Below are 22,488 nucleotides of genomic sequence, written 5' to 3' on the forward strand. Positions count from 1 at the left end.
TTTCTTCTAGCAGCATTTAGTGCTTCTGTTCCCTTACCCTCTTCTGTCTATGTCCACTGTCTTCAGAGATACATGCCTTAGGGGAAATGGTACGTTTGATCCAAAATGTTACTCAAATACACTTGTTTAGTTTTTTAGGGATTTGTTTTGTTGAAGGATGAAGAGTCGACACCAATAGATGGTGCTGTTGGTGCATTAATAAGGTTCAGTTTCACATTTGTTTTCTGGTCTGTGGCTGGAATTCGTTTAAAAAAAAAAAAAAGAACAAAACAACGAAATCCCTAATGCTAAGCTTTTATCCAAGATGAAAAACACTGCCCACACTGAACCGGTCACCATTTAACTTTAACCTGAACTGTGGCCCAGGAAATCCTTCAACATAAATAACCTTGGAAGCTGCTATGACCATTTTTGGAACATGCTCCCTCAATAAATCTGTTACTTTGTTGTGCAATGTTGAAGTGTGCAGTTGTTTCTCTGATTAATTAGGGCAAAAAATAAACTTGCACGATCAATCCAAGCTGTGACACGTTTCAGCCCTGGCTGGGACATGTGGGTAAAAGAGGCCTTAGAGCCTTCTCAACAGCTTTGCCCTGGGATTTTAACGTGCACGCTTTTGAGTTTATTTGATTTGACTAGATAAGGCAGCTGCTAACAAAGTCTGTATCTGCCACATTTCAGGCTGTCACAGCATTACCATGCCAGGTAGGTAAGGGTAGGACTGCAGAAAGTAAGGGTTCGTTCATCGTCACCACCTGCCCCTACTAAAAACAACAGAAAAGCTTTACGTAATAGTGTTTACTTTATTTCACATATTACCCATGGAGAACAGCTGATACATTCTCTACATCTTTCACCAGTCTGGAATGCGAGATAAAAAAGGTATGGAAAAAGAGTTTAACAACGTTTGACATTCACGATATGAAAAATAGAGGGGATACAATGTTTTAAAATGCCCATATGCAATATATATATATATAAACGTATAAAAATAAAATATATTTTCCAAAAAAGATACAAACAGGACATGACACAGGACAATCTTAAATATCGATACGTATCTCATGATCCACACACACCGCACCGCACATAATTAACAAAAACCGCGTACAATTGCACTTTTCCTCTCTGTGACGTTCAAGTATATCGCAGTCCCCGCAGGGACTAGTGAGTGTCCGATTCCCTGCCGGGTGCAGATAGCGCAGAGGGTAGAGCAGGTGGGGGCGACCTGGCCTGCCCGGGGGCCGGCCGCGGGGCTCCGCCGAGCGCCCCTCCTCGGGGCGGCCGGAGCCGGGCAGCGCAGGGCGCAGCCTCCCGGCGACGAAGGCCCGGTCCCGGCCCGCGGCGGCGAGCACGGCGCGAGGGGCGGCCGCCTTCCAGCCCCAGGCGGCGGCGGTGGGGCCTCGCCCGGGGAGGGCGAGGAGACCGGGAGCGCCCCGGCGGGGCTCTCACAGCTCCCTCGGCGGCGGCACCGGCGGCGCGTCCCGCCGGTCCTCGCTGCCCCGCCGCCCCCGGCCCCGGGAGGGCGCGCCGGGGTCCCGCCCGAACGGACGCTCTCCGCGAGTCCTCCACGAGCCCCCGGAGTGTCCGTGCCTGAGTGCAGCCGGCCGAGGCGCTCACACCCCCAGCGCGGGTGCGCGGGGGAGCGCCCGCAGAGTCCGGGGGGAGCGCAGGGAGCGCCGCCTGCGGCCGTAGCCCTGGGGGCTGATCTTGCTGACGGGGGCGGCGCCGTCCTTATCCTTGTCGGTCAGCTGGTAAATCTGGTGGGCCAGCTTCTGCACCGTGCACGTCCCGAAGCGGCACCCCGTGCGGATGGCTTGGAAGTGGGGGAAGCTGTTAATGCTCTGGCGGTAGCGCTTGACGCGGATGTGAGCATCCTCCCGGCTGCTGCGAGGCAGGAAGAGAGAGCAGGAGTGAGAGCGGCGCGGTGGGGCCCGGAGGAGAGGGCAGGAGACCCGCCGTGCAGCCCCCCCGGCCCTGCCCTCCGCCGAGCGGCGGGAGAGAGGCGACCCGAACGCGGGGCAGAGCTCGCTGCCCACGGGAGGAGAGGCCCCGCCGTTTTGTGGCCGTTACTTTATCTAGGGATCCAGAGCTCAAGTTACTATTTATATTTGGCTTTCGCAGTGAAAGCGCTGCTATCTTCCGCCGGCTGAAGAGCGCGGGGAAAGGGAGGCGGCTCCCTGCAGGAGCTGTCTCCGGGGCTCGGGGATTTGCAGCAAGGACCCGAAACACCCGGAAACGAGGGGACCCGGAAACTTTCTGCTAGCTTGAGCAAGTGTCCGAGCCCGGAGGGTTCGAGCTGGAAGTTACCTGGGATGCGAGACGCGGGGATCCTCCTTCACGTCCTGGGGCCGTACGAGTGGCTGCACGGCGGCGGCTGCTCCCAGAGCTCGGAGCGCGCCCGAGGGCTTCACGTCCCGCTTGGCTCGGCTCAGTGCCCATTTCGTCCATCTGAAAGGAGCGCAAAGGAAGAGGACAGCCTGTTAGTGCAAGCCTGCAGGGCGGGAGCCAAGCCAAACAGATTCGAGGGGCGATAATCTTCGCCAGCGCTGAGATTTTTCGGACTTTTTTGGGGATGCTTCCTGAAAGGGCACGCGGCCCTGTGCAATTCCCGCAGGGAGTCCGGTCCCTCTGGTCGCAGCCGGAGCCCGGCGCTGGGGCGCGGAGGCTCCAAGAGCGGCTGGGCGCGCTCCCATACTCACTTTCTTTTGAACTCTGTCGCTACGTCCACCCTTGCAGCATCCACCCCGAAGAAGGTCGCAGAGCCGAGATAGAGCAGGGCTACGTGAACCAGTTTCATTCTGGCTGAACTCCTGGTGGATAGAGAAGAGAATTTATAAGCATGTTTGCTAAGATAAGCCAAATAAGGTCTGTCCGTTTCTTTTTCTTTCGGTGGCTCCGAGAACCTCTTCCCTCGGTAGAGCCCCCAGGCTACCGGGAACTTTGTGTGCGACATGAACCAAAAGCTAGTATTTGCTCAGCAACTTATCGCAGAGTAAATAACAGAGCCTCTAAAGTTTACGTTTGTCGAGAGTTTTACTTGTAGAGGCGGCTGAAAACCAGCAGGATTGCCATAATACCCCCAGCGGCTTACATTAGGATTCAGCAAACCCACGAGATTAGAGGGAGCTGGCTTTCAGATCCATCGTTTCCCAACTCCGAGAAGTGTTTTGCTGCCTGGAAGTTTATCCCCGATAGCTCATCTTCTCGCTTCACACGCAGAACTAGCTAATTCTGGACCTTATGTTGTAAACTGCAGCTGATGCCAAGAGCCAGTGCAAGGCTCTGCAGCGTAACTTCAAGCTCTTCAAAACAGCCCAGATTTAGCAGATTTCCACTTCCTCTCCACCTCCCCTTCATCTTTTTTTTTTTTAGGGAAAAAAAAAAAAAAGCTTCTTACCTGAAAGTGAGGCTAATCCACTGAGACAAACGTTCTCGCAGTAGCGATCCGAGCTCGCAGGGTTTCCTGAGGAGCGAGAGCTCTGTCTTTGTGTGTCTGGAGCAACCACTGCCGAGCTGCGCTCCACCACTCCCTTTTATAGCGCAGCGCGGGGGAAGTGGGTGGACCTTGGCGTGCCTGGCTGGGCGATTTCTCTTTGACACTTACCCCCACCCCCACATCCCAGGCACTGCTTAATCGTTCTAGCATGGACTGGGGGCAACCCATCCTGGGGGAAAATTGGAGGATTCATGTAAATTATCTTCAACACCCCCCCGTGGTACTTTTAGAATTATAACGACAGCTTTTAGGTGTGGAATCCGAGTCCTGGCATAAATTGCAAAAGCTGCTAAGCCCCTCGTTCTGTTTTGCTGGGGACAGTGGTTTTAACTGCCGGTATAGTACAGAAGTCAGTTTGCACTTACAGACCGTGCCGTGATTTCTCACTTCGGGCACGTTAACCTCAGGTGGGGGGAAGGAGGAGCGTAGGAACCGGACCCGATCGATTTCAAGATCCATGCAAATCCATCAAACAGCAAGGTTTCACAAATAAATCCATATTTGGACAATTGAATTGTAATGAGTAACTATAATGGATGTCAGCCTTCTTTACATAAGCTAAGAGGTGACAAATCAGCCGTCATTAATATTTATGACTCAACGTAGGTGCATTTTTCATCTAATAAAGTGTTCCTGATGTACTTGATCCGTTCAAATCAATCAGTTTCAATGGGTTTGGAAGGCGAAGGTAGGAGCGCAAGTTGTGCCCTCGGCCAAGGGGAGCGGTGCCGTTGCCACAAACACAGAGCACCTGAGGTGCGCGGGGTCACGGCTCCAAGCAAGCCTTGCGCAGCTCGCCGGGTGCCGCAGCTCGGTGTACATGACTGCCCTTACTTCACCGGCTCCGCTGCTAAACCAGTGCCCGAACGTCTGCAGGACCGGGGGCTCTAACAGCATTCTCCTGGCTGACCAGAGGCAAAACCTGTTTTTTGCAGCCTGTATCGGCTGTTCGGCCCCGCAGAGCTCTCGCCGCGCAGGGGATGCAGATCCGGGCGCGGCCGGGCTGGTTTTCTCCCCGCCGGGCCGGTTTTCTCCCCGCCGGGCCAGGGGTAGCGCCCCTCGCCCCGCGCCCGGCCGGAGCCGGCCCCGGGCTGCGTGTGCCGGGTGTTTCGCCCGCATCTCGCCGCGAGCGCGGTGTTTCAGAGATCAGGTGAGTTACGTGCTCGTGACTCTGCTTTGCTAGGTAGCCGCGCTCCCTGCTGCACCCCGGAGAGGTATGTGCGAGGGGATGACTGACACTTTCCTACGCGCGGCTCACTCGGGGGGAGCTGCCGCCTCCCTCGCCAGCAGCGGCCGGGCCCCCGGGGGCTCCCGGCTCCGGCCCCCCCCCGACCGGGGCAAGCTGGTGGCAGCGGCTCGCCCTGCCCGCTGCCGCCCCGGAGGGGCAGCGCACGGCTGGCGGTCAGTTTCCCCCCCGCTCCGTTTCCCCGGCCGTGAGCTGGCCTCTGGGGCAAGCCCGGATCCGCTCCTGCGCCGCACCTGCCCGGCCGGAGCACGGGGCGGGAGGCGGCTGCGAGAGCCGGGCAGCCCCGAGCTCTGCCTCGTCCCTTCCGCCGCCGGCTCGGGCGGTCCCGTGGAGCCGCAGCCCCGCTGCCCTCCACGCGGACCGTGCTCCGAAGCAGAAGTGCACCGAGCGAGGGGCTCGGTTTCTTTCCCGGGAAGAACGGGGGAAGAGGTGGCCTAGAGAGGGACGGTGTCGCGAGCGGAGCCGCGCAACTGCACCACATCACAGTGAGCGGCCTTCCGAGACCTCATGAGGCAGCTCAGGCTCGAGGGAGTCCGCAGGTTTACTTTATCAGCAGAAGCTGGAACTGAATCTAACTTCTCTGAATGAGAAGGCAGGATTTTGTGTCACGGGCATTGCTTTGATTTAATTTAAATCTCTTGTTCCAGTAAAAAATCCCACACTTCCCAAAATGCTGGAAAATCCCTCATTAGAATCCTTGGCCAAAAGGGAAGTGCATTTTGTATACTCTTAGGCAAACAATGCAGAAAGACAGAAAGAATCCTACATTGGTTTAGGAATAATAATACTATTAAGACAAGTCACATGTGAGTGCCATGCTGACTACAATGGCCATTTTAGTGACACAAAATTAGCTCATTCAGCTTTGCGTGCAGGCAAACTTTGGCACATAAATGATCAGGCAAGATGCAGTTTGTTGCTGACGTGATTTGTGAAAGGGCTTCAGCAGGTAAAGCTGGTTTCAAATCTAACACAAAACATCACATTCTCAGTTCAGATGCTCGTTTTGTTCTTCCTCAGCACTTGCATTCCCAAGCAGCTTGAAAATGAGCAATAGTCACTGAATTTGTGCAATGAGGTAGTAATAAGTTCTGCTTCATAAAAATTACTTTGTAAATAGCTATTTACATTTCAAAAAAATGATACAGAGTGTTCTGTGGACTTTTTTTTGGCAAAGTATTATTCTGAGGCAATGCCACACAGTTCCGCAAGACTGGGCTCTTTTCAAGAAGTGTAGGCTCTCCTCTGGGTGCTGCCTCATCCATCACAGAGAAGTTGGCCTGGAGAAACATCCGGCTCTTGTACTTGTTTACTGGTTATCTTGGGCATGTCATTCAACCTCTCAGTATTGCTGTATGTACAGAAAATTTTACAACATCTATCTAGCAGGGAGATTGTGAGGATCTCTCTGCTGTTTTGTGCTCTTTTGTACAGTATTTTATTCAGGTGAAGTTTTATTCCAAAAGCAAAGGTCTTAACACCTGTAGGCATCAATGGCAAATAAGTTTGAGGCAAATATTCTATGTTGATTATGCAAGAAAATTGTTATTTGAAGCCAGTGGGAGTGCTTTTGCATATTTCATTCCAGGTTGGTACAAACTTTACTGAATTCATATGCAATGAGTATGAATATACTTGATTGTACTTCAGGCTGTATAAAATCAGCACAAAGATGGTACTAGCAGAAGAACGACAACCTATGAAGCGTGTAAAACCCTTGTCAAGCTCCACACAGAAAAGCCTCGCTGTTGGTGCATGTACTCAGACAGCTGTATTGTGTCAAGGGTACAGTGACAAGGGACAATTCCATCTCCAGTGGTCTGACTGGAAATGTGATGGTTTCAGTGTGCCTCATGTCTGGTAGATTTGAGTATGCTAAACAAAACCTCCTCAGTGAGGGAGATGCATATTGGCAGAGAAAAACTGCTTGGGGTCATGGCTGCTTTCCTCTTCTGGTAAGGGGTGTCACTAAACTGAAGGGTGACACTGGATTAAGGGACTGCAGGCTGAATGTGACCTTCATACTTGCTGAAGGAGAAGTTGACTGTACAAGCTGCTGAGAACCTTCACATCTTTTTGGTGCTAAGCACATAGTCTGAGTGCGGCAACATTATCCCTTGTATGCTTTCTGTCTCCTGGGGGGGGGACACTGCCCCACAGTTCTTGCCCAGGTCCTGCTGGAGACCTAGGCCTTGGTGTCCACCCACAGCTGCTGCTCTAGGAACCCCTTCATGGCCCGGTAGCAGCCAAGCTACGCTGCTGGAACAGAGGGAATTTTATTTTTGGTGGTCTGGATGAAAGTTCAGTTTACTTTGCATTAGACTTTAAGCGAGCAAACAATGTCTGCTCCACTTCCTCGTTTGTCCTATAAGAATATTAGATTACTCTCTACTAAAGGGAAGTTAAGAAAGTAAATTATGGCTGACTGAACCTTTTTGGTGTCCATGCAGGTATACAGCCAAACAGCTGTGTTGGAGCCCAGATGAACGGTGCCCATCCTGCCACGAGTACCTAAGACGTGCCACTTCTTACGACCTGCTTTATAGACTAACCAAGCTTTGGTTGTATTGGTCTAGATGGAAGAAGGAACAAGGCTGTATATAAAGTGGGTGCTAGTACTATTGGAGACTCAATAAGTAATATTTTCCTCTTGTTAATTTGTTAATGCCCTGAGAAAATTGTTAGATGGTATTCTCCTCCCAGAGGTGCTGCCTTAAAAGAGAAGTGAGACTTAAGTACTGAGATTTGTCATTGCATATTGAACCGTTTTATGAGTGCAGATATGATAACCCTAAGGTTCTGTTTGAGCTCCAAATTAGGTAATTTCTTAGCGTTTCTAAACTTTCTCTCCAGGTTTAGCTACACACAACATTATCCTGTGCTTTCATAAACTGTTGCATGTCCTGGCTTTGTGCTGTTGAACAGCTGCAGCGTCCACCCCTAGGAGTTATGGTGCTGAGCCTTATCCTTGTCCACTTCACCAGCAATGTGTGTCTTCATTAAGATTTGCATTCCTTTTTTGGTACTTCAGAAATGCTTTAATCAAAAAACTCACTGTTTTGAAAGCAGCTTTCTGGGTTTCAGTCATTACAGCCTACAGGATCACGGTCCAAAAAGCCTATGTGTAATTTAAGAAAGGTATTCATTCCTTCTAGCTCCTGCCTAATATAGGAAGTGACTGACCCCACAGCGTGCGTCTCTTGAAAAGTATTACCATTTTTTTCGATGTATATATATGTTATTTCCAAAGTTAATAAGCAATTTATTAAACCTTAGATCTTCCTACATGGTGTTTGACTTCAAAATAGTTAAGCCATGAAGCTGATTGCTTGAAGGAGATTTTGACTGCAGTCCTTCTGTGAGAAGGTACGAGCAAGAACATTGTAATTGATTCTTGAAGCTTCCCAGCTAATTTGCCCCCGGGTTATCAGCAAGACATTGCATTGCTATGTCTCAGCTAAGTAGGAGGTGTAAATATTGCATGCTTGAAACGGAAATGTCTCTGTGAAACTGCTAGTGACTAACTGCTGGGTTCTGCTCGATGGTGGATGGTCAGGAGCAACTTCAGCGAATTTGCTGAATTTCCATGTGCACCGCGGCTGCTGCAGCTCCTCGCTGTGGTGTGACTGATGTCCTTTGTATTGTTTGTTCTCTCTGTGCTGTCAAACAGGACGTACATGGAAGCTTATCATAATGTTTTGGCAGACTCTCAGCCAGTTAGCCAAGCACCGCACTGGCAGACACCCTGTTTATCAGCAGCATCTCTGCGACTGCTGGCAACCCCGCCGGGCTTTTGAGGGTAAAGAGTCCAAAAGGTGCCGGCCTCACATGCACGTCACGAACAAGCAGCGCGACCTCTCCCCGCCGCTTTGCGAGGCGCCCCAAAGCAGCACGTCGGAGGCGGGGAGGGCGACGAGCCCGATCCCCGGCACGCCGGCGCAAGCCCCGCGACCCGCACTGACGGGGCGGCCGCGTCGGCCACGGCGGGCGGGAGGCCGGGGCAGCCGGCGGGAGTGGGCAGTCGCGCTCCGCTCCGCACCGCAGGGCCGGGCAGGGCGCCGCAGCCTCCGCTTTCACGCCCGCCTTGCCCCTGCCCCGCCGGTGCGGTCGCCGTGAGGGAGAGCGGGGCCCAAATGCTGCTCCCGCCGCGCGGCTGCCTGGCAGGCGGCCGGCGGGCACGGCGGGCACGGCGCCCTTGGAGCGTTCAGCGCGCGACCGTTGGGGCCGTTAGCGCCCGGCCGTTGGGGCCGTTAGCGCCCGACCACTGGGGCAGTCGGCGCCCGGCCGTTGGGGCAGTTAGCGCCGTCGCAGTCGGACCTCCTCTCGGCAGCGACATGTTCCGCGCATCCCGGACAAAACGTAAACAGGAAACATCCTGGAAATGTGGGTCCCGATTCCCCAGGAAGAGCTCCCGGCCGCAGCTCGCAGCCCGCTTTATTTTCGCACAGGCTGAGGGGGGCCGTGGCCCCGGCCCCCGCCCCCGCCAGCTCCTCTCAGAGGTCCCCGCCGCAGGGCGTCGAGCAAAGCCCCGCTCACACACCGAGCTTTTGGCAGAGAGCTGGGCGCGCACCGCCGCACTAGGGGCTGCCCGGGCCCGCCACCATCGCTGCAGAAAATGCCCGGTGCCCGGGGGGCGGGTGCTTCACCGGGCGGACAGCCCGTGGTGCTGCAAGGAGACAAAGCCCGCGGCGGGCAGGAGGGGCCCGGCCGAGGGTAGCATCTGCTGCGTGGTTTGGCGGTCCCGAGGCCGCCAGCGGCCCCGCTTGCCTCTCGCCCGGCCCGGGGCAGCGCGGCCGGACCATAGCCACGGCCTCCGCGTGCCGCCGGCGATCCCGCAGCCCACGCCCAGCCCGGCGGGGTCACGGCGCAGCGGGCTCGGCGGCGCGCAGGCGCACAGCGCGCCCGCGCCTCCAACATGGCTGAGATGGTGCCGCTTGTCCTGCGGCGGGCGCGCCGGGGAGGATGCTGAGCCGCCCGGGAGCCGCCGCCGCCGCCGCTGCAGTAGGGGTGTCGAGGCCCGAGACGGGCCCCTCTCAGCCATGGCCAGGCTGGCCGACTACTTCATCGTGGTGGGCTATGACCACGAGAAGACAGGTAGGTGTGGCTGCGCGCAGGGCTGCTCCGCCGTCCTGGCCTCTTCCCCCCTCCCCTCGCTCCTGCCCGGCCCCGGCCCCCTCCCGCCTCCGGCGGGGCCGCGGGAGGAGGAGACTGGCGCGCACACGGCGCCCGGGCCGCGCCGCGGGGAGCAGGGCACCCGGGGGCGACGGCGCCGGCCTCCCCCCGCGAGGGGCACGGCGGGCTGGGAGCCGCGGGAGGGTGAAGCCCTCTTTCCCGAGGCGGAGTGGGACGGTGAGGAAGCGGGGGGGCTGCTCTCCCGGCCGGGCCGCGGCACCTCCGGGCGGCGGGGCGGCCTCGCCTCCGCCCGGCGGCCTCAGCCCACCTGGCCGGCCCCGGCCCCGCAGCCCCTCGCCGTTGTTAGCGGCAGCTCTTCTTTCGAGCAGTAGGGCCGCGACAAACGGCGCCTGGGGACCCGCCCGGCAGCCAGCGGCCTCTCCCGCGGGGACAGCGGGAGCGCTCTTGCGCGCTTCTTTCCCGAGTGATCTCCACGGAAAGCAGCGGTACCGACTGCTGGCCCCCGTCTTCTTTGTGCTCTTAGCTGAGGCACGTACACACGCAGCCACGAAGGAAAGCGAAGACAGGGATGGTGGAAAGCGACAGGGCTTTTGGCTGTTTCAACTGGGGGTTTGCAGCTTTTCAGTTAACCGGTGATTACAGAGGTGCCGCTGCTGACACCTCGGGAAGCACTCTGCGTTCAGTAGGCTGTTCAGAAATGGCTGCTTTTCTTAGGGGATCGTTTTCTTGTTTTTTATCTGCTCGGAAGAAAGGAGAGTGGTGTTATCTCTTAACATTTTGTGGGTAACGAGAGTAGCTTCAGTTGTGTAATCTTCTGTTTTGGTAATATCACACTCCTTTGCTGAAAAGACCCGAAATCAGTATGTGAACTGATTTGAAAATGAACTGATTGCCAACTGATACGTGCATGTGCTGGGTATTTCAGAATGATCCTTTGAATGTATGTTGTCAATAAAATAGTATTCTAAACAGTTGAATGTTCCTTAATTTATTTGGCTGTACACAAAACAAACAACACTCAAGTTTGTTACTCTAAGTTATTCTTTGAAGTGACAATTGCTTGGAGGGTATATTTGTTCATTGTAAAATATTAGGTAATAAACTATTAGAATAAGATCTCTTTGTTTTTTGGAAAGATAACATTCAGAGAAATTATGGTATCTATGTGTTTAAAGATATAGTAGCCCACAAAGTTGTACCAAGATTCTCCAGGATTTTACTATACCAGTATTATTACAGTACTTATGGTGTGGTTCCACCTCCACTCACTTTAAATAGACTTGTCCTAACTGCAGTGGCAAAATTATAAGACATTTGAAATGGAGAACACTTTGTCTGAAATAATGTCTTTCCACTCTCCTGTTTGGAACATTTTTCCCTGCAATATTAGAGAGCCCAAGTCAAAACAAAGAAACAAAAAATCCAGGAGCAGGCAAAGCAAGTAGACTTCCTTCTTAAAGGTTATGATCGGCCTGACATAGCCACTATGTGAAATAAAATTGCAGATTATATTGGAAAGCTTTATGTTGGTGAAATGTCTTCATCTGTAGTATTTAAGCACGTGTTTAGCTTCCTGTACATAAATTGTCTTGTTAAGTTTAGTAGAATTGCTTGCGTGTATGAAGTTGAGCAGATCCAGAAATAAGTCCAGAATCAGAACCTTAATTTTTAAAGGTCATGCCCAGAAAGTAGCTATTTAGACTTCATTATTTAAATTACTTCTTGCTACTTTAATGCTTCATAATAAAAATGTTTGAAGAAACAACATTCTGTTGGAGACTAGGCATGCATTGTTTTCCAAATTCCTTTACCCCCACATCCAGTCCCATAACACATGGAGTACTGACCTTTCTTTTTCTTGTAAAGTCATAGCTTACTTGATGTGTTTATGCTTCCTTCTCGATGAAAAAGCAGGAGCATATGTTTCTGGGACTGTGGACTTATTACCTGTGAATCTTTTAGGTTTTTATGTTCTCTCTTTTTTTTTTTTTTTCTTCTTCTTCCCATTTTCAACAGTATTCTGGCTTGGTTTAAATACATTTGATTTTAATTTTGAGTGTAATCATATTTGTATTGTTTTTCAAGGATAAGGTATGGAATATCTTTGTATAAACAAGCAAACAAAAATCCTGTAATTTTTACCTTTTTCCCTACCCTATATGTCAGCAACAGTTTGGATAATATGCACTTGAAGTTAGTAAGAAAAGATGTTTATATTAATGACTGTTAGCCCCCAAAAGCTCTCATGCCTATTCTGTTTCTTTCTACAGTAGCCATTATCTGTCCCGATTTCAGATGGGTTAAATGGATGTATTTACATGTGCCAATATCTGCAGTGTATTGAAAATGTGGCGAAGATGTTTTTTTCTTGTTAGTCTAGCAAACCATATTTTCTAGTTTATCAGATTATGTAGCTTTATTAAAAAACATTCACTATAAGTATCTAAAATCATTCATTTGTGCTCTTGTGCAATTTGGGAGTGGGGTTCTAGATTTTCCTGTAGTGGAAAAGCTTTGATTTTGATGTTAAAAGTTTTTATGCAAAATGATTGGAGAATGTTTTTCTTGTCCTCAAATAAACCAAAGAGAGTATCCTTTGAGGATCTGTATCTCAAACATTGCAAAATTCATTTCTCTTACTATCTGGGTCTGTGTAAATTGCTGTTAGTGCAGTCCTCGTGGCCATCCCTGTTAAGTCTTCCCTTCCCTTGCACTAACGCTGTTGGTGGACCTTCTGATGGCCCACTGTAGGATGCTGACCTGTCAGAAGGACCCTTCTTGCTGACTAATTTGTCTATGTGACTTATTTTAATTTTCTTTCTGAGTTAGTTTTCTGCTCATTTTTCAAACAGTTTACTTACCAGGGTATCAGATGAGTGCAGGATCAGCATAAAGGAGGAACAGGAGCATAAGTCACGGCAGCCTGAATTTGTTTCAGCTTGAATCATCGTAGAACCGTGAGCACAAAGCTTTTTGTCAGGTGCCTCCGTCTCCTTTGTACTTTGGGAGAAGTAATGGGTGCCTAAAAGTAGATCATGGAACAGGCGGTTTATTTATGCCTGGCAAGATGTACGGAGATCAGCAGGACTGGAGAATGAGCTTTGCCATTGATTGCTTAGATGTCAGCAGGCTTTCAGGCACCTAGGAAGTTAAGAAAAAATCTTTGTGTTTTAAAGGATGATCTCATTCACCTAGCTTTTTATCTATTTCAGACACAGTTGACTATATTTCTGTTTAAAAACTACTGTCCATAGCTTTCCCCATGAAAATAAACTTGAATTTATCATAGTTATTGCTACTATGTATTTTAAAACTGATTTTGAACCACTACAGAAAATCGTGATAGTGGTAGTTCCTGCTGGAATTTTGTGTTCATTCCTTGGCAGAGGTGGAGAAACCAGATTTAATAAACTTTCCCTGCTTGTTTTAACAGTGGAAATGTGAAGGATTTCGGTGATACACCAAGGTTGATTGCTTTACTGTGTTTATTTTGCATTCACCTGGACCTTTACTAAGGCGATAACATTTTTCTCCAACATATCAGCGCAATATAAAGCTGTTATGTAACTTGCTGCAAAAGGCATTTACAGAAGGCTCTTTGAAGGGAACAGACGTGCTAGAAAATGGAGGCTCTGGGTTAAAAGCAGGACAAAATCCCAGAAGTCCCTACTGTATAGCCACTTTGTTTTTCCATCAGTTTTGAAGTGTACTTGATGTGTTGCACCAAAAGTTTCTATTTCATATGTTTGAATAATGGAATGTTGATGAGATTTAGGAACAACACAGATGTTTGCAAAGATCACAGAAGGGCATGAGAAAATGCCTTTTTTGTTTTGTTTGGTTTTGTTTTTGCTGGTATAAACTATACTCATAAATTTATCACTTGAATTTCCACATGGTGGCACATGTAAAAAGTAAGAGACAACATTTTGTGTCTTTCATGTCTCAGAAACTGAAAGGTAGGATTAATGAAGAGAGAACTAAATACCGGATTTGTTTATTCTGCCCACGCACCCATAATGGTCTTGCTATAGGATGCTGTTTTCTACACACCTGTGAGAGGGAGAGAATGTTTTCTGTGAGACTTTTCTGCTGTTTTTTTTTAATGTTCTTCCTTGTTGTGTGTAGTTGTAATGCATATGGTAGAAGGTTTAAGGCTTGCAACAGTTTTATGGCAGTTTCATTTGACTGTTGTCGTAACTGATAAATGCTGATACAACGTGTAGGCTCTGTTGTGGTTGTTTCTGTTATGATTTTTATCAGCTTCTTTTTAAGGAAGCCTTTCTTGTCTAACCTAGTTTCATATCCTAATGGGTTTTGAAACTAGATAAGCGATTACTGATAGAGTGGGAGAAATTCCTAAATGCAATTGTCTGATACTGTTTTTTTTCTGTTCTTTTTTTTTTTTTTCTTCTTTCTGTGGGCAGATTTTGCCTGTGAAGAAGTATTATTTTCATTTTGGGGGTTAAATAGCTTATAATATGATGAGAAGATTTTTTTTTTTTTGGGGGGGGTATATTTATTGTGTATTCATAGTTGGGCATTCCACTGGGCTAGCACATATATAAGGAGTAGATGATTTCTTAGTGTCTTAATATGCAATTTTTGTAAAATAGAACAAGTAGAAAAATAAGGGTATCAAGTAGTTACTTCAGTGGTTTTCTTACCTGTGCTGGAGCTTAATTTGATTCAAGTGTGATCGAGATCTGAACATGCAAATCTCAAAGTGAAAAAGACCATAAAAACTAGATTATTTCTTTTGTGGCAAAAGGAAGAATCTTTCTTGTAACTGTGGTTTAGTGAAGCATTAGCTGTAGCATCAGAACTGAATCAGAATGCAGATATATAAGTATCTGCGTTTTGGCAAGAGATTACTGTGGCTGGGTATGGCTGAAGAAGGGTATGGCTGAAGAAGTGCCCTAAACATTTTCCAAGCAAATTAGTTGCTCTAATGTAGGAAGTTATCTCTTGTAACCTTGTTCTTGCTTGGGTTAGTCTTTTGATACAACAGTCTCCCTTGTACCACACAGAAACAGAAAAACAGAAGGAGAGAAGAACATTTTCGTTGCTTTTTTTTTTTTTTCCTTGTAAGATAAGGCTATCTTGAAAAACTACTTTGAGGAAAAAAAAAAAAACCAGTATTTTTCTGGTAGCGTTTCTTCCTTGAATGTATTCAGGCTGTAGATTCTAATATGTAATGTTGACAAAAAACAGGAAAAAGCTACGGTTGTTTTGATTTATAGACTCACTAACATTTCAGAAAAAAACTTAACACAGTTCATTTTAACTTTTCTTTACTGCAAATGGCTGTTACTGAATCTCTCTGAAGAACTTGTATTTGAAACTCTCTGCTCACTTGGTCTTGCCTTCATAGCAGCAGTAGCAATATTTTTTTTTCTGCCTATTCATTTAAACTGGGACATTCGCGAGGTTTGAATGTTTATGGTGTAAGCTATCTTAATTTCTCCTAAAACATAAGGACACAGATTTTCTTGAGGAAAGTAACATTTCTTGTCTTTGGGGAGGTTTCAAGGCTAAATTGCAATAAAGAATCTCTTTCCCCTTTTCTGTCCTGGATTAATGTTGTGGATTACCTAACAAAAAGACACTTTTCATACAGCATGTTCATGGAAAACAGTTTGTTATGCAAGCCTGAATACTGTTTAAGCACTGGCCTTCTATAACTGCAAGCATATTTTTCAGTGGGGGACAATGAGAGTGGCATTTAACTCCTACAGCATCACAAACATAACAGCCTTATCTTACAACACTAGGGAAGATAATTATTCTGTTGTGGTAGTTCACTGACATGAATTTAAAACACCAACCACCTCCCGAGCTACTGGTACTTACGAAGTGAAAAACAAAGGAAAACCACAGTCACTGTGGAATCATTTACATGTGGAACAGTAGATTCACTGTTCAACCTTAATAAACATCAGTGTAAGTTGCATCTTACAAATATACACTGGTAATTAGGAAGCCCTCCCTTCAGTTCATCTGTACTTTTACTCCTTTGCAGTAACATGGGATTTTGCAGCTCATTGTTTATATAGTGAAAATAATTATTTCTAATAATGAACTCTGTTGATGCATTTTCTTCAGTTTGGTGTTTTGGGGCTTGTATTCCACTTATATGTATTTGTTGAAATAGATGATTCCTTTGGTGTCAGTGGTATAATCTGAAGTCAAAGACCATCCAAATAGCATTGATTTGGATTTGACAGCGAAATCCCTGCTCATTGAGCCAGCAAGATGCTTGTCATTGCTGTCTGTTAGTGACATGATTTCACATCTCTGATGTTAACAGTTCTCAATTTTCTAATTTTTCTACATATGATATGAAATGACGAAATCAATTAATGCAGTTTCACTTTGCTTTGTAGTACTCTTGGGCTCAAGGCAAAGTAACTGATCACAAATTTTCTATTAAACTGGATATAGGTGACAGATGCTTAGTACTGCTGCCAGAACCAGTGGTAGTACAAACAGGTTTTGTGTAGCTGTAGTAGAGGAATGCTAATATACAGAAAGTATAAAATTGTCATAATTCTGGATGCAAATTCATGACAGCTGTATATAAAACCACATTGTACTCTGGAGGGCCTCAACAGATAAAAAGACACAAAGGAATATTACTAAGATTACAAAATCAAATACTTGGAGATTAGGAAAAAAAGGTAGGAATAACATCCTTTTAATGTGACTTATATGTAGCTTCATATGAGTGAAAAACACTTAAAACACAGAAAATTCATTATCTGATACTTGGACAAGTCTTCAGCAAGATTGGAAATGTCTGTTGAAGTATTACAGACTTGTATGTTGGATCTAATGGAATAGTAACTCAAAGGAAGATGAGACATTCTGGCAGAGGTTTTCACAGATACTTGCAGATGCAAAGGGATGGTGACTCCTCTCTAGAATTTTGAATTCAGTTGTGGAAAAATGTGCTTTGGAAAATGGGTTGCATAGAGTTACTTTTGCCAAATGGCATAATTATTAATGCCAGTAGTATTGAGTGCTGTCACTTGGCAGTGTCCTTTCCTCTCTCAGCTCTGTAGTGGGCTGCATATCACTTTATGTGTCTTGGGACCCCTTGCTCTGTATGACATTGGTGGCTCTTACTGCTTGTGTTTGGACTATTCGGGTATTTTGGAGTTCTTTCTGTCTTCTAGTTTGGTTTTCCAGTCTTATCCTGGAAGAATCTCTGACTTATATGTATCTCTTCCTCTGCTTCCTCTTTCCCTTTTCTCTTAATATGTTTAGGCAGTTTTATCCACTCTGTGTTTTTTTCTGATATTAAGTCCTCTTGTCCAGTCAGTCTGGTTTCTCCTGGTTTTCATCTTCTCTTCTTTGTAGCCTGCCTTTTGTCCTTTGTTTCAGCTCCCAGCAAGATTGACGTCTGTTGGCACATAGCCTACATGAAGGAAGATGTCACCTGATTCGATTCAAGTGAAAAGAAGTACTGTATTTCTGCTCCTGTTCTTAGGCAGACTTTAACCCACGGTTGTTGCTTTCGCAGAAAAGTTCATCTTCAGATTGCCTTCTCTTCCTAGCTTTGGACAAGAGCATGTTTTGATAGCATGCATGTGACCTGATCATTAGTTGGGTTGATACGACAACCATTAAGCATTTCATTTGAGATGAAATTTTCAAATGGTTAAAATAAATATCTGTTTGTCATGTAAACACAAAGGCTGGGTTTGATTCTGATGTAAATTTCAGGCCTAAAAGAGTGTTTGTAAGAGTTTTAGTTCAGGCAAAAAAAAAGTCCTTGTCCCCGGTCTTATTTCTTAGAAACAGCATAAGTATTTGCTCTGAAGTTTTCTGAAATAATTCAGCTAGAGGCAGATATTAAGCATTGAGACATAAGATGGTACATTTAGTTTGGCTAAATTAGAAATAATTGAAAATAGTTATATTTATGTAAATGGATTAGATAAATATAAATTACATAACTATATCAATTTTACCTTATAGAATAAGAGGTTAGAACACCCTGAGTAAGGCTTATGTCTGTGAGCTATTTGCATATTTAAAGCATTGCACCAGCTATAGCACAATAAACCTTTTAGTTTCAACACAGCATTATTTAACTCTTCATTTTCACATTTTTAATTTGCACACTTAACATATATATTTGTGCTTTGGACAAAGAAATATGGACGCTGGTCCTTTTCCGTGACTTTTTCTATGAAATATAAATGTAATTCCTAAATGGCAGTAAGCATAAGCTGACTGTACTACTAACAAAATACCGACGACTTTTGAAAAAGTACAGTTATGATCTTGTCCATTAACAAAGCATAAAGATAATGTAATGGATTTTTAATTCTTAAGTACTGGTGAATGGGCATACCATACTTTTTAAATAACTGTAAATTAGGAAACTGTGTTTTCTAATGGTATTATAGGGGCAGCATTTCATAAGAATATAAACTGCATAGAAAAAGCCATATGTTCTGTTTCTGCAGAACTATTTCTTCATAGTAGCCTCTTCTCCCAGAAACATATAGTAGGTCTGTGGAGCTTGTGCAATGACTAAGCTGTTATTGTTCTATATTGTTAGCATATGCTATTTTAAAACTGTTTAACACAAATGATTCTAGTAGAAGTTACCAAAGCACTTCATTGTCCTTTCTTCTTGACTGGTAACTTGTGAAGAGAGGAATTTGTTTTTTTTGAAGAACCTGGAAATTTGAAAGGATAATTTCAAAGGAAAAATGATACTTTTCCTCCCTAAAACGCTGATTTAAGACCATGTTTTTTTGCCATATGGTATTGGTAATTAATTTATTTCTCATCTCTTTCAAGTTGTGAGTTTTACAATAACAAGACCCGGAGAAAGGTGAAAAAAAAATCTTCTCTGATATTTGTTTAGTACAACTCTCAATTCTGATCCTGTCAGAGATGGCAGTGGATGCTGATGTGGTTGGTCTAAAGGTGTCGTTGAATTCATCATGTCTAGTAGAAGTGGCCAGATTTGCCCTCGACATACTCCTCTCTCTCAGCTTTGAAAACTCATAGTACTTCCTGTGGAGTGCTGTGGCTGGGGGTGGCCTTTGTGCGGTTCAGAAGGTTGCTGCTCGGTGTGTGAGCGCAGGGTCCTTCTGGAGGTTCCTGGTGCTGGCACTTGGTTGCTGGTGGGCTCTTAGGCAGAGGCTTTTGTGAGGCAGATGAGCTGGGGCATCTATCTGAGCAATAGAGGGTGCCTGCGCTGCAGCTGAGGCACTAGTCTGAGGCACTGAGGGAGGGGAGAGCTGCTGCCTGAGCACTGCCCACTTTGAGGTTCACCCCACGTTTCTTAGAAACATTATTAATGAATTATTCTTATTTCATGCTTCTGAGGACCTACTTGCTTCGGCAAAATATGAAGCTGAAAGTGCATGTTTCTCATGATCAGCAAGTTTTATCAATGGTAGAGAGCACAAGGTTTGGAATGGATGCTTTTAGAAGTATTTCCGAAACATGAGTTAATTAGGTGTATGTGCAAAATAAAATGATGCTTTCTGTAGTAATAAATAGTCAGGATTTAGAGCTTGTGTTCAGAAATGCAAGCCAGTTCATAGGGCTGTGGAAAAGTAGCTTCCTCTCGAGATGTTTTATGGGTACTTTAGTAATTATTTTACTTATTGTAAGTTTTAGCAACAAATTCTGGTCAACTTTGCTGAAGGGATGTGAGGTAATGCCTGTTGAACTCTCAGATTTGCCCTTTAGCTGGAGGCAACTACCCCTACAACAATTTTGGACACTCGTGCCTGTTCCCTGCTAGTTCCACTAATGAACTGACATTTTGACTCAAGCTGCCAGTAAACGTGCTTTAAGCTGAGACACCTGAATTTGTGTTGACATGGAAGGAGCGTGGGACACATTTTTCCAGCTCTGGGGAGCTGATAGTTTCCAGCAGAAAAGCAGCAAAAAGACCTAGAGGTGTTAACATCCCAAACCATCTCAGAGGGTTTTTGTAGGACTAGAGTGTCAAAGCTGTGGTGTCAGCTGCGATGGCATTGTAATCCAGGACTGCCAAAGCAAGTGTTGTGTTTTTTCAGTTACAGGCAACCAAAAAGAAAACAAAACCATATAAATGCACATGCTCGTGATTTGGAATTCAAAACTCATCTTTCAAAAGATTCTCTTTCCTGTTTGATTAATCTGCATAAATAATGATACTAGGTTTGCCACTGAATAAACAGTGTTGATACTTTTATAAGGTTGTTTTTTCAGTACTCTGTTTTCCAAATATTTTGTTTATAGTGTTTATTATGAAGAGAGATGAGATCATAGATATTTAACAAAATACCCTTGTGGAGGCCGTTTTTATTATTTTGTTCTCTTTTGCTACATGCTATATTTTTGGAAGAGGCAAGACTGCCACTTGAAGTGTTTAATGTTTTGTGAGAGTGTGGTCTTGAAATATGTCCCGAAAACATACTTCTAGCTTTCTGGCTTTGTAAGATGCTTTTGCATTTTTTCTATATTAATTTTATTTGTATGTTTGCTCGTTTGTGTATGTTGGTATGCAGTTTAAGAACATGCAGCGTCACTGGTCCAGTCCCTAGACATAGTCATTGACACTCCGAGTTCCTTTTTAATAGTCTAGTAGCAGAGAGAAGATGCTGATTTACTTCCATGCTTAATTCGAACAAAGCTGAGGATTGTTCTTCGTTACCATGAGATGAGGATTTTAGAGGCCTACCTCAGAAGACTATAATTTTAATGATCTGTTGTTTATATTTAAAGTTAGAAAATCCAGAGTTAAGATTTACATATGAGTAATAAAAATAAACTTAAAAAAATCAAGTCCTAATTCAGACTGGACGCATAGTGTCGTAGGTCTTGCAGAATCAACTGTGGAGGTGCTCCCTGTTCCAAGGTTGTGATGACTGAAGATGGGATGTTGGGAAATAATTGGTAACTCTAGTCTTTCTTTGTTATGGAGTTGTGTGTGTGCTGTTTATTCTTTCTGTGTGCTTAAAGTTATAATAAATTTTGTGAGCTGTGTCATCTCCCATTGTGAAATTCTTTCCCTTCTCCCATCCCTGTTCTCTGATAAAATCAATAATCTTGTTTCTTGTCAATCTTTAGGTTCTGGCTACCAATATACTTTGAAATCCTGAAGCAGAGGACTCTTGAACTGCAACATATAATTTTGAAGTAAAAACAATTTTCTGTTCTATAAAGACTGGTTTTGTTCATTCTTCTTGAGGTTGAAAAAAAGTGGGGTAAATATTTCATCAGAACCTAAAAATGGATCAGATACTCTGGTCAGTTTTGGTTATGCATCCTCATGTTTGCTTATCAGTTGCACCATTCCAGTTATCCAATTTTTCTTCTTCTGTCAAACCACACAGTTTTCATAGTGCCCCCCGAGCCTCCCCCCCACCTCCCAAAAAAACCCCACAAAACCTCTCCAAAGCCAGAAGGATGACCATGTAGCTGCTGCCAAAAAATGATACAGAGTTGTAACTTTGAAAAAATTCCCATGTGAAGCCTAGAAATAAGCAGCAGTTAGTGAGCATGAAGAATCTCTAATCTTCTGTCTAAATCTGGTATGTACTCGCTACCTGAGACTAACCGTGCTTCCTAAAGTATAGAAAGTAGATTTGCAAGGACCAAAATATTAACTTAGATGTTTTATTGGGTTTAATTGATTTATGAAGACTGGATTTTTTTTTTTTAAATCCTGTATATTGGAGTTACCAAAACGAGATTTGGACTACAATAATCTTAATATGGTAGTACAAAGCATCATGTGCTTTTTAGAGTTCTTTCAAAGAGTCAGCAAGCAGATGGACAAAGATGTCAACACTGTCTTGCCAATCGTAATTTTCAGCAAGTTTTCCTGTCCAGGGCTCTTTTTAAAGGATCTAAACTGTTGCTGGTTAAATGGTAACAGTCCAAAGAATAAATTGAAAAAGGAAGCAAGTGGTCAGTATTTTTAGACATGGCTGGTAGCATGGATTCCTGGAGTCCATTTTGCAGACCTTTCCTGTTCAACATGTAAATATATCCCATATGAAATGAGGGGTTGAATAGTTAGGGGGTGAGATTTGCAGATAATCTAAAAATAAAAATAAAAAGCAAAGAGTGTAGCAGAATCTAAAGCTTACTGTGAAGGTCTTCAGAAAGAACTCTGATACTGAATGAGAAGATACTGAAATTTTGGATGAAATGCAGTGTTGAAAAATAAAAGCTACTGTACAAGCAGTGAGGAGCAAAGATGATCCTAAGCCATTCACAACGATCTCTAATTTAGCTATCGTCACTTAATGAAACAATTCTTGGAATGAGTTGAGGCAGTTCTTAAACATCACGCTAGTGTCTGGTGATAATAAGAGTATAAGCCAGAAATAAAAAGTGTTGAATTGTGTGAGAGAACTGAAAAACCAACAGAAAACACTGCAGTGTTGGGACTTACAGCCTAGGGGACAAGAATGGATTAGGCGGTTCCCAGAGGTCCTGTTTAGCCCTGGTTTCTGTAGTCCTGAATATTATGTAAGAGTGGTAAATAGCTCTGGGAATCATCTGATCCATTCTTCCTCACTAAGCTGTAGCCTTCATTGGTCTTGGTGGATGTTTGTCTAACTCATTCTTAAAAACCTCCAGT

The 22,488-nt window shown here is 45.5% G+C and overlaps 2 protein-coding genes across 9 annotated transcripts in view; one reads left to right on the top strand and one right to left on the bottom strand.

Moving 5' to 3' along the window:
• Window positions 1-783: 783 nt before the first annotated feature.
• Window positions 784-3,552, bottom strand: ADM (adrenomedullin). Its single transcript, XM_083840031.1, has 4 exons — window positions 3,401-3,552; window positions 2,703-2,813; window positions 2,311-2,451; window positions 784-1,887 (listed from the first exon to the last, which is right to left on the bottom strand). The coding sequence occupies exons 2-4, from the start codon at window positions 2,798-2,800 to the stop codon at window positions 1,617-1,619; spliced, it is 510 nt and encodes a 169-aa protein (XP_083696157.1). The 5' UTR covers window positions 2,801-2,813; window positions 3,401-3,552; the 3' UTR covers window positions 784-1,616.
• Window positions 3,553-4,246: 694 nt separating this feature from the next.
• SBF2 (SET binding factor 2) overlaps window positions 4,247-22,488 on the top strand; it is a 260,200-nt gene continuing 241,958 nt past the window's right edge. For 3 of the 8 annotated variants that reach the window (XM_083839896.1, XM_083839899.1, XM_083839901.1), the window contains exons 1-2: window positions 4,249-4,649; window positions 7,196-9,839. In XM_083839896.1, the coding sequence (XP_083696022.1) occupies window positions 8,879-9,839 (961 nt within the window). In that variant the 5' untranslated portion in view covers window positions 4,249-4,649; window positions 7,196-8,878. Of the gene's footprint in view, window positions 4,650-7,195; window positions 9,840-22,488 lie in introns of those variants that run through there. The other 5 variants (XM_083839897.1, XM_083839898.1, XM_083839894.1 and 2 more) reach the window with 3 other exon arrangements.

Source organism: Anser anser (genome assembly GCF_964211835.1).
Source record: "Anser anser genome assembly, chromosome: 5".
In the NCBI taxonomy this organism is placed as follows: Eukaryota; Metazoa; Chordata; class Aves; order Anseriformes; family Anatidae; genus Anser; species Anser anser.

Coding starts and splice junctions, on each gene's coding strand:
- ADM (XM_083840031.1), bottom strand. CDS start 2,800: ATGAAACTGGTTCACGTAGCCCTGCTCTATCTCGGCTCTGCGACCTTC. Junction 2,452..2,702: donor GCGACAGAGTTCAAAAGAAA/GTGAGTATGGGA, acceptor CGCTCCTTTCAG/ATGGACGAAATGGGCACTGA. Junction 1,888..2,310: donor CCCCGCGTCTCGCATCCCAG/GTAACTTCCAGC, acceptor CCTGCCTCGCAG/CAGCCGGGAGGATGCTCACA.